Source organism: Chanodichthys erythropterus, chromosome 16 (genome assembly GCF_024489055.1).
Source record: "Chanodichthys erythropterus isolate Z2021 chromosome 16, ASM2448905v1, whole genome shotgun sequence".
Classification (NCBI taxonomy): Eukaryota; Metazoa; Chordata; class Actinopteri; order Cypriniformes; family Xenocyprididae; genus Chanodichthys; species Chanodichthys erythropterus.
In genome coordinates, this window is record NC_090236.1 from 22,410,319 (window position 1) to 22,422,071 (window position 11,753).

The following is an 11,753-nucleotide window of genomic DNA, read 5'->3' on the forward strand; positions in this document are numbered from 1 at the left end:
AAATTGCAGACAAATGGATTTCTGACCAAATATTATCACATTTGAATAGTACTCCTTTCTCATTACATCAGATGCAATTTGCTTCGAAAGCATAATTCCACAGGAACTGCATATTGTTTTCTTTTAGAAAATTTAAAATCTAAATTGGACAAAGGTGTGGTGGGAGCTGTCTGGATTTAAATAAATTATAAGGTTTTAATAAATTATCAAATTATAATTTCCCACCAAAGGTAATTAAATGGATGACATCATACCTTACTGAGAGAACACAGTGTGTTTAAGACTTCACAAATAGTCACATCTCATTGGTGTACTTTAAGGTTCAGTATTGGGTCCTTTGTTATTCAGTTTATACATCAATGACTTACCTGACTTTTGTCCATCTACTGTTAATTGTCAGATGTATGCTGGTGGTTCTGTTATATACTTGCATGCTAAAAGCAAGCTGCAAAAGAACTATCAGCTGCAATGTTCAATATCTCTAATTGGTTATTAAATTCATGTTTACCCCTTTAATGTTAGTAAAACTATGATTTTGTTCCCCCAAAGTATGCAAATAGAGATTCAGATTTAGATGTTATAGCAGGAGGAAGCAGATTAGTACACGAGTATAAATATTCATGCATAATAGACTCACAACTTACTTTCAAAAAACAAGTTTAAAAAGTTGTGAAAAGCATTTAAAGTTGTGATAAGCATTTAAATTATCCCTAATGTGTCTACAATTTAACTACTGAGGCCACATTAATATATTAATGCCATGTTCTTCTCACATATGAAATACTGCCGCTGGATGTGGGACTATATTATAAAATTAACAAAGACTTTTAAGCAGGCTTTGAAAATACTGGGAAAAAAAGTCAAATGTCTAACATCATTGTAAAATTTTAACTAAATTATTAGATTTGGTATGGCCCCACTTCTGCTTTTATTTCTTTTTCTGCATTTATAATGGATAAACGTGTCTTTATAATTTGGAGAAGTGTTTGTGTTAATATGCTCTGGTTATGACTATGCTATAATGCGTTTTTAATGATTCTTAATTAGCCTGTATGGCTAAATCTGGCACATTTACATGATAGAAAAAAAAATAAAATCGTACTCTTTCCCATGTAATGTAAACAGTTACAGGATTTTAGCCACTTCAGCTAACCTCAATGAGTATGAATATTTAACTAACATTACCAAATCAAATATTAAAACAAATAAAAACAAATGTTTCATTAACAATTAGAAAACCATTGCCACAAGCATAACTTTTTTGCTCTGATTAGCATGTAAACCTGAGACTTTCATAAACCAATTCATATGTATAAAACCTTAAGATAATTTTATTAAAAGAAATACATGGTCAAAATAAAACAGGGTTTAAGCAATAATTATAAAAAAATATTAAATATTCAGCTGAAAAGCAGCATAATTTATCCAATACGAAAAACACTATCTGAATTAAATGAATTCATGTTCCTGATGCATCCATGCACACAGTGCATATGAAAACGAGAGCTTCCCGTCACCTCCTCACCAAGGGTAATTCTCCTTATTGCTCTGTCCAACAAAGTCATTCATTGAGGACTGGAGGAAGAAAAAGAAAAAGAAAAAAAAACTGAATCAGAGACCTATAATAAACTAACTAAATCACTGTTAACCTTGTTGAAATTGGGCAATTCGAATTCTGAAATGATGGGAACTTTTGTAAAATCATCCAGTAAATCTGAGCTTCCCGGGGCATTTTATAAGACAATCTAAGATCATTTAGATTCAATCTTTTAAATTGTGCTGGTCTGGTATAAAAGAAAAGGTTATTCGTCTGAAGAAAGTGATTGCCTAAAGTGGACTGACCTGCATTAGGAGCCTCTCTTTCCTCAGTCTCTTATAAAAGAGCAGCACGTCCTGGTTGGCCTGCACCACTCGAGGATCAAAGTCCATCACACGCAGGCCTTCCAGACTCCGAGCACGTGACAGAGCAACATAGGCCTGGCCACTCTCAAACACACGCGCCAAAGAGATCTCCACACAATCCAAAGTCATGCCCTAAACAATCGAGACACCAGCAGTTTTACACCAGCTTATTTCAACAAACTGCCAATTTGAGAAAATGTTATTTATGACCCTGGACCACAAAGCCAGTCATAAGTTGCAGGGGTATATTTGTAGCAAGATAACAATAGATTGTATATGGGTCAAAATTATTGATTTTTCTTTTTTGCCAAAAATCATTAAGATATTAAGCAAAGATCATGTTACATGAAAACATTTCCCTATCATAAATATATCAAAACATTTGTGAGTGGAAATGCATTGCTAAGGACTTCATTTGGACAACTTTAAGGGTGATTTTCTCAAATATTTAGATTTTTTATTTTTTTTTAACACCTTTGGATTACAGATTTTCAAATAGTTGCATTTCAGACAAATATTGTCCTATCCTAACAAACCACATATAAATGGAAAGTTTATTCTGCTTTCAGATGTATAAATCTTAAAAAAAAAAAAAAAAAAAAAAAAAAATTATGACTGGTTTTGTGGTCCAGGGTCACATTTACCAAAGTGACCCATTTTAATACAATATATAATATTCTAGAATATTAGAAATACCATTTTTTTGGTATTGGTACCAAGCTTTATGACATTGCAAGAAATAACACAAAATAAGACACAAAAGCAAATTTAGTTTATGTAAAATGTTTCCAATAATAACAACAAAAAAAACTTTAGATTAAATTATTTTGATGAATAATTTGATAAGTGGAAAAAAAGAAAAAGAAAAAAGTAAACAATTTCAGTTTTTAATAGCAGAACACAGTTCACATATTTCTGATCCTGATTGGTTGAGCCACATTCAAATGTATTGCGGTTTCCCAAAGTTCTTTAAAGTATTTTTGAACTAATTACCTTTAAAAACAAATCACAGTTTAACTAAATAGGGGTATTTGTGGTCAATAAAGAAATAATAAATTTTTAATTCTTGGGACAAAAAGAGATTTAAGACCAGATCAAGTCATTTTAGGATATTACATTTGCAAGATTTAGGGCCACATGGTTATAGTGAGGAATTGATTTAATATTTTCCCTCAGTTTCTCTGAGCATTGGGATACAGCCACATGCAACACTTCTGAAACGTTTGCCAGACAACTGATGAGCTTAATTATTCTGACACTCATAGCAACTACTTTGACAGTTCATCAGTGCATCAGTGCAGAAGGCACAGTCAGAAAAGATGGGGACTAGTTAATGAGTCAATACACAAGCCAGGACCATAGTCCTGAGCATCTGTTCACAGATACAAAGAAAACGCATTGTTCCTGAGCCAAGTCATTTTATTTTAATAGCACTTTCAGCAAAATCACATGATCATTTCCTGAACAGAAACAGGCCCCAAAACAGCAGGAGATCAAAAGCACAATTTTGTAATATTAGATTTCATTCAATGCATTCGGCTGGTGCAGATTTGATTCAGTAGCTTACCATCTATGCATAATAAGTCATGATGGGGCTTCAGAGCAGAACTCACCTGACTCTTGTGGATTGAAATGGCCCAGGCCAGTTTGAGTGGCAGCTGCTGTCGGCTTAGGTACAGCCCCCCCGACGCTTTAAACATCCAACGCTCTCTCTTCATTACCTCAACAGCCCCGCAGAGGAATCGTACCCGAGGGAGACCTGTGGGGGAGAGGTGCTCACGAATTATGGGATGTCACAACATCTCACAGCATATGCTGGTGTTCTATATCAGGTACAGCGATTAAATGAATATTTGGGCAAGTCTGATAAAGCCTGTCAAGAATGTGTGTATATATATAATTTTGTAAAAGTGTCACTTTTCCCATGTCTTCACTGTTAATTGCTTTAAAATTAAATAAAAATAAAAATATATATTTTAGCAGCAGGATGCTTGGCTTCATTTTTATTTATTGCCTTTATGCATCACATATTTTAGTAGTCATCATAAATTAGGCATCATTCGAAAACTTAAAAACCTCTTTAAAAGCTTAAAACCCATTCTGAATTGCATTACCATGGAAAGGGTACATTTGATTTACAGTAAATTTAAATTTCTAACACTTTTCATCCTTTTACTTTTTGAAGTTCACTTCACCCACAATCTACTGTGTGTCTATATTCCAAAGCATTCTTGAATTACAAGGATTTAAAGGGTTAGTTCACCCAAAAATGAAAAATCTGTCATTTATTACTTACACTGATTTATCTGTGCTCCGATGCTTCCTGAAGCATTGTCTTGAAATCAGCCATCACTAAATAAGTAGTTTAGTTTTTTTGGCGCTCCAAAAATATTCTCGTCACTTTATAATATTAATATTGAACCACTGAACTCACAATAACTGATTTAAATATGTTTTTAGTACCTTTATGGATCTTGAGAGAGGAAGTGTCTATTGCTCCCTATGGAGGCCTCACGGAGCTATCGGATTTAAACTAAAATATCTTAATTTGTGTTCTGAAGATTAACAAAGGTCTTATGGGTGTGGAACGGCATGAGGGCGAGTAATAAATGACAGAATTTTTGGGTGAACTAACCCTTTAAGTTTGGATAGTGCATTTTCACATCTATGCTCAAAAAGTGGGGGAAGTGACAGTTAAGGGGTTAAATAGTCCTATAAATAGCCTTTCAAAAACATTGCTTATTTCTCCCTCTAATTGGGTTGAAATATGATACAGACATACTCTGTGAGACATACCCATTTATTTACTGATAGCAGTATAACTTTTTCATGATAGTATTTTCATAAAAAATAAAATAAATAAATAATTCTTGTGACAAAATAATATATAGTAGTCAACATTTGAAGTGGATCAAAAAAGTTCAAAGTTGTCCTAAGAAGAAGGTTTTAGGACAACTTTGAAGAAAGGTTGAGAGCCACTTCAAATGTTGACTACTGTACCATGTGTTGTGGCCTGTCACTGCTTCAGTCAGCCATACCTTGATTGCCCGGCTGAAAGTCAACAACTACTCCTCTGGCTCCATTCACTAGACCCCTCTGGACATCCAGGTTTTTAGTAAGCATGACCTGAACAAATAAAAGGTTCTTGTGCTCTTAATTTTTAGTATTAAATGTTACATGTTAGCCAGGAGGAGATAAAACACCTACCTGAGCGCCCACTTTCAGCTGTAACAGCCGACTCACTGGACTCTGTGCATCAATGGTCTGAACTAGCATAGGGTCACTATCCACAGCTTCGAATACTCGCACGGCCCCTGCAAATAAACACTTAAGAGACTTAGAAATGTGTAAAATAACTCATCTATGAATTTAGCTCATCTTACAGTTAGTAACTGCTATACACTATGTCCTACATTGTTTCTAGTGCTTCATGAATCAAATGGTGGATTTCTAGAAGTTATTTCAGTTTCCGGTGATCTCAGTCAAATCCATTCACACCACAGCATTAACACCGATACTGGAACTATCACCACCTGATGCAAGCATCAAACCAAGTCACATTTCACACATCTCCAGTTTAAAATTAGGTTTCAGTATGACCAACCTGGCAACTGTTTGAGTTTATTCTCATTTGTGAGCTCCACATCATCCTTGTGTGTGCACAGCCTGGTTGCTAGGATACCATCCCTCTCGATGCAGTGATTGGCACTTCTCAGTAGCTTCACGGTAACTTCCTCTGTGACTCTACATGATGGAAAGCCAATGGATCAACATGATGACCAGCTGAGTCAATTCACAACTTCACTGATAACAAGATGTAGCTTGAAAGTTCCACACTACAAGACTTTATAAACATTTAAATAACACCTACAAGAACCACCTTAAGTCATGGAAAAAACTGACCCTGAATCAGAGGGATTACATCCCAATAACACCCCAAGCTAGTGAGTCACTGCACTGCACAGTGGATGTGGCCGTGGTGAGAGCTCAGTACCTGCCCACTCTCACAGCCTGGAGGAGAGAAATGAAGGCTTTGTCTGTTTGTCTGCGCACCTCCGTCAGCTCCATGTTCATATGGATACACTTCCGCCAGCTTCTCGACTGCGGGCAAAATGGACTTTGCATCTTATTCTTAAATCAGACACACTTGCCAACCCAAAAATGTAATAATACACATATAAACAAAAGAAGCTCTCCATCTTGTTGAATTTGAGACATTACAATGGAATAGATTAAACTGTAATGATGCTCACTTTTTCATTCGTCTTCAAAACAAAAAATTAAAACGAAATTACATTTTCTGATATTTGTCCCTCCACTGAAAGTCCATTCCAACAAATCATTTAAGATCATGAAGACATTGTTAAAGAAATCCATATGAATCTTTATGTATGTGCATTGATCAATGTTTATTGAGAAATAAAATCTTTGTTCATATGGATTACTTTTACAATGTCTTCATGGATTTTCTGAAGTAATGTTTTAAGGGAATGGGCTTTCAATGGAGGGACAGAAACTTCTCAGTTTGGAATGTCATGAAGGCGAGTAAACGACTCCAGAATTCTCATTTTAGGTTAAACTATCCTTTTAAAGGTGGGGTAAGTGCCATTTCAAAAATGCTGTTGGACATAGTTGATATTTGAAATAAACCCAAACAAACCCACACCTCTCTTCATTGCTCAGCTTCCAAAACTCACCTTTCTATCCTAACCAGTCTCGAACCCCACCAGCCAAGTGTACTACAATGAGGCTAAACACCGCATTCTCTAGCGGTCGCCAGTACACCTCTTGAGATTTAAGCTTTATGCATCACAGCTGACGTGCAACAAAATAATGCTTTATGAAAAATTAAGTGCAGATGAGTGAACAAGGAAGTAAAAAAAAAAAAAAAAAAAAAATGAATGTACAGTTAGGGCTGGGCGATATATCGCATGCGATTGTCACGCGCATTTCGTCAGTAAAGCCGGTTCCCTGATTGACGACGAATCGCCTTCGGTAATGAACGCGATATTGCGTGGCTTATCAGTGATCTACGGCTCTGTCTATTAAATGCCGCTCCATTTGAAAGCAGGTGATGGCGATTTAGCGGCAATAGGGGAACTGGCTTTACTGACGAAATGCGAGTGACAATCGCATGCGATATATCCCCCAGCCCTATGTACAGTACACAAGAGTAAACACAAACAAGAGTTCCTTGTTAGTCATCAACAACACAGCAGCTCCAGACAATCAATGATACTCAAACCCAGTGTTACTCACCTGTGAAGCGGAATCAAAGCAGCCTCCACATTGTTTGTTTTCAGGCCTTCCCACTTGGCTTTCTCCAGCGCTGGAAAGTTTTTCTAACATTAACATGGTTCCTAAAGATCTTGCCCAGTCATAACCCTTCATTCCACTGATATTCTTCTGAGCTTTTCTCTTTTGTATTGTCTCTTATTCCTCTTTCTGCAGTCTTTCTTCAAATCTCCCTCTTGCTCATTCTCTCTCCCCTACCGTCATACGCCGCCTAATGCTGATTGGTACACGTTTGTTGTTTGCTGGTCGGTCCATCTAATTTCCAAACAGCATTTTTGATTGCGTACCCCACCTTTAATGCTACGTCATATCGAGGCTCAAGTGGAATATCATAAACTATGCCTAAATGAGGAGTGTAGTACCTGGAAACAAAAGTTAGCTTTGTCCTTTCCTTTTGTTACAGGTGGAAGTTGAAGAAAGTCTCCGCACACAATCAGCTGAATCCCGCCAAATGGCTCAGTTGATCTTCTAATGGACCTAGAAACAAACAGACAACACTTGTCTAATGCAACTGTGGCCTAATATTGAAATATTTAGTGTTCCTCTACTTCAGAACAGATGAGAATTTGCAATCATGTACTAGACTGGGACTCTTCAGAAATGATAGATTGGATTAATTTGGTATTCAACTTCTGATCCAAATCACATTCAAATATTCATGTGTTCATTATAGGAGAAGATCAGGAGTGGCAAATCCAGTTGAATGAAATTACTAAACTGTTAAAAACAACAACAAAAAGATATCATAACCCTTATCACCACATTAATTGATAACGGCAAATTGAATTTTATCCATGTGGAAAATTAACTGAAACAAACCAGTATCATTAACAGAGTTATTTTTATTTATTTGTCATAAGTTCCCCGCAGTGTAGTTCACCTGGCTATGGCTTCCAGTTTGTCAAAGAACTCAGCCTCCACCATTGAGATCTCATCAATAATAAGGTGTTTGCAGGAGGTCCAATGCTGCAGCACCCCCGGACGCTGAGCGAGCTCAAGACACTGTTCAAGAGGAGCAGAGCCGGACCCAATACCTGATAACAAGAGATAAAAATGACTCAAGCACACAACAAGCACAACTTTTTATAGATTTGAAAAAAAAAGAGAAAAAAAGTGTTGATTATATGACACTTCAGGAAAGTGTGTACGTACTGAAATAAATCTCCTGTCACCTATGATTACTGTTTGGTTAGGGGTGAAATGATACTACCCTTTTCATGAAACCTTTGCCATCATAAATTATATATGAGGAGATTTCCTAATGAATGCATGTAACATGTTTGCATTTGTTGGTGGTCACATTTTTTTCAGAGATATGAGTGAAATCATTTGAACTTTACATTTTCTAACCTGCAAAACTGTGCAGTGTGGTCCCTCCTATGTGACAGGCTGCGACACCAGTGCTCGCTGTTGCATATGTGCTTTTTGGAGGCAGAGAGCCTACAATCCTTTTGAGCAAGAAGGACTTCCCTGTACCTAAAATAAAGCCATGAACAGTGGTGTTTGAATTGCCATGAGAAAGAGACCTCTATAAGATTACAATCATCTATGGCTATAAATAAAATAAATAATTGAAGTTCAATACCTGCACTGCCTGTGAAAAACACATTCTTGCCACTCAAGACTGCATTGAGAACAGCAGTTTGCTCTTTGCTTAGCTTTTGTGCCACAGGCAGAACCAAGACAGGCTTCTTATTGGGGTGAAGCGCCTTAACCTTAAAGAGACAAATAATCAGTCCATAATCCTGCTAGAAGTACATTAAACCTTCACAATGTCATTGCAGTCCTTTTTGAGAAAATGGTAAAAGGTGCTTAAAGGGTTAATTCACTCAAATGAAAATTCTGTCATTAATTATTCACCTTCATGCCGTTCCACACCCTTAAGACATCAGTTCATCTTTGGAACACAAATTAAGATATTTGATCAATTCGGAGGCGCATATGACTCCTCCATAGACATCAATATAATAAAGACTTTCAAGGTCCAGAAAGGTAGTAAAGTCATCGTTAAAACAGTTGACATGACTACAGTGGTTCAACCTTAATTTTATGAAGTCACGAGAATACTTTGTGTGCAAACACAAAATAAAAATAACTTTATTCAACAATATCTTCTCTTCTGTGACATTCTTCCCTCCAGGGCTGCGTTCCAGTTCGGTTTTTAAATGCCCTTCCCTCGCTAACTTCCCTCAGTCTCGTTGACTCAGATGTACGTCATTGCTTACGTTGCACGAGTGCCCACTTCTGGTGGTACCTTTGCAATGTGCTGAACTGGAACGTCCTAAGCCCTTGATCAATTGGAATCCGCAATGGAGCGGATTTATTATTTATTTTTTCCCCTTACAAATTTGTTTAAGACAGCATCCTATATGTATATACACGTGTGTTTTAAATGTTTAAAAAAATAATTAATATATCATATAATTGTTTGTGGTAGGTTAAATTAAACGCGATATGCATTGACGTCATAATCGTGTTGCATTGTGGGTTATTCAGCTGCCTGAAGTGTCTACTTCACATGTACTCGCTCCCTCTGTGAAAATCGAGGGAGCGAGGGTCTGTCCATGTAAACTTCCCTCGTCCACTTCACGAAGTGGAACGCACTTCAAAATGGCAGCAGGGATTCCCCCGATGGGAAGCGTGTAGGGAAGTTCGCAAGTGCGTGTCTAAAACTGGAGTTGAACGCAGCCCAGCACTTCCAGGATGTACGTCAGATCGCCGACTCATTATTGGCCAACATCACACACATGTCGTGCTGCTCACATGATCAGCTTTGGCCAATACTGAGCCGGCATTCAATCAAACACGGAAGCCTTCACTGTGCTTACTGCGGCAACTACTTAAGGATAATGACAGGGAAGAGAAGATATTGTTGAATGAAGTCGTTATTTTTGCGCACAAAAAGTATTCTCGTCGCTTCATAACATTAAGGTTGAACCTCTTCAGTCGACTGTTTTAATGAGGTCTTTAGTAACTTTCTGGACCTTGAAAGTGTTGATTATATTGCTTAATTCATGTACCTCTCAGAATTTATCAAAAATATCTTAATTTTTGTTCCGAATATGAACGAAAGCGTGGAACGACATGAGGGTGAGACAGAATTCTCATTTTTGGGTGAATTAACCCTTTAAAGATAAACAAATATTTTCTTTTTTCAACTACTAACTTAATTTTGTTAGACAATGGTTTATCAAAACTAATAGGGTCCCACATAAAAAGAAAAAACTGAATAAAATAATTGTGCTTCTAATTTGTAATGAATTAATGGAATGTAGGCCTCATGTACAAAAAGATGAACATACCGGACTAGCGTCACAATCAGGTCTGGGTCTTTTAACTTGTTTCCTTTCACCAAAGCCCTTATTGACAGATCTCTCTGAAGGTCCTTTGGGTTGGACTGGGGCGTTCACTTTACTTCTCAGCTCGTTTGCTTTCTGCACATCTTTCAGCTGGAGAGGACTGACGCTCTCGAAAGCTCTAGGGAGGCCGGCTCGTAGTTTAGCCCTGTCACTCAAAGGCTTGTTGCTCTGGGATGCTTGATGTTTGATGCTGAGCGTCTTGAGGAACACCTTCAAACGATCCGGTGGACAGTCAGAGACTAGAACCTGTGTGCTCTCCGGGACGAATTTAACAGTACATTTCCCATCCTTTGCAAAGCGCGTGAAGAGCTGGAAATCGCGCAGCATGAAGTTCTGAGGAGCTTTGCCATCGTGGACGCGCAGGACCATCTCCTGAAACTCGTTACGCCCCAATGTGACGGTGGCTTTGCGGATGAGCTGCCGTTTGATGGCCTGACCTGCAGGATTCAAGCGCTCCACTGCCACAGTGCACTGAAGCTCAGCGGGATCAATGTGTCCCAACATTTCGAGCGCTTGGGTTATTACAGCTACATTTAAATGTGTAGATTAAAAAATATAGTTAAATGCAACAAACAATCTCACATAAAATGACAAATCATTCGTGCAAATACACGTGCGTGTTCATGTCTTGTTATTATTTGACTTAAAACAAAAGACCAACTCACCTTCCTCGTGCACTGTTTAAACAGCGAGTCCCGACAACACCAGCTGTTCATTCATTATGATGCTCACGCACGATTTTCAAATAGTTCCGCTCTACACAGATTGGTCGATTGTGACAAACTGCTGCCCAATCAAACCGGAGGCATTTAAACAACTCTCCAATCAACAATTGCGCTTACTAAACGTAAGCGGCGGGTCCGCCTACGAGCACGTGCTCAACCAATGAAACGGCGTTGGTTTTCATTACGTCACCTTTCTTTTGTGGACTGGAGCTTCAGCGTTCTTTACTTTAAAAAAAGTAAAGCTCGACAATTCAGATTTAATTTATTCAAATGATCATTTCTGAGGTCACAATTTTAGCAGAAGTAAAACTGAAAGAAAAAAAAAGACAGAAAAAGGCAATTATCCACTGATGAAGTAACAGGAAAAATGAACGTTTGGTTTCATTTTTATTATTATTATTATTTTGCATTTGCCTGAAAACACTATAGTAAATACTATAGTGTTTTGAACCATACTATAGTGTAGTATACT

General features: G+C 37.5%; 1 protein-coding gene across 1 annotated transcript; it reads right to left on the minus strand.

The window, feature by feature from the left end:
- Positions 1 to 1,437: 1,437 nt before the first annotated feature.
- On the minus strand, positions 1,438 to 11,142 carry pif1 (PIF1 5'-to-3' DNA helicase homolog (S. cerevisiae)). The gene is made up of 12 exons (XM_067363711.1): positions 10,500 to 11,142; positions 8,783 to 8,912; positions 8,548 to 8,673; positions 8,078 to 8,231; positions 7,560 to 7,674; positions 5,897 to 6,003; positions 5,507 to 5,646; positions 5,110 to 5,216; positions 4,941 to 5,028; positions 3,516 to 3,661; positions 1,843 to 2,034; positions 1,438 to 1,575 (listed from the first exon to the last, which is right to left on the minus strand). Exons 1-12 carry the CDS (start codon positions 11,058 to 11,060, stop codon positions 1,522 to 1,524), a joined length of 1,920 nt encoding a protein of 639 aa, XP_067219812.1. The 5' UTR covers positions 11,061 to 11,142; the 3' UTR covers positions 1,438 to 1,521.
- Between the last annotated feature and the right edge of the window lie 611 nt (positions 11,143 to 11,753).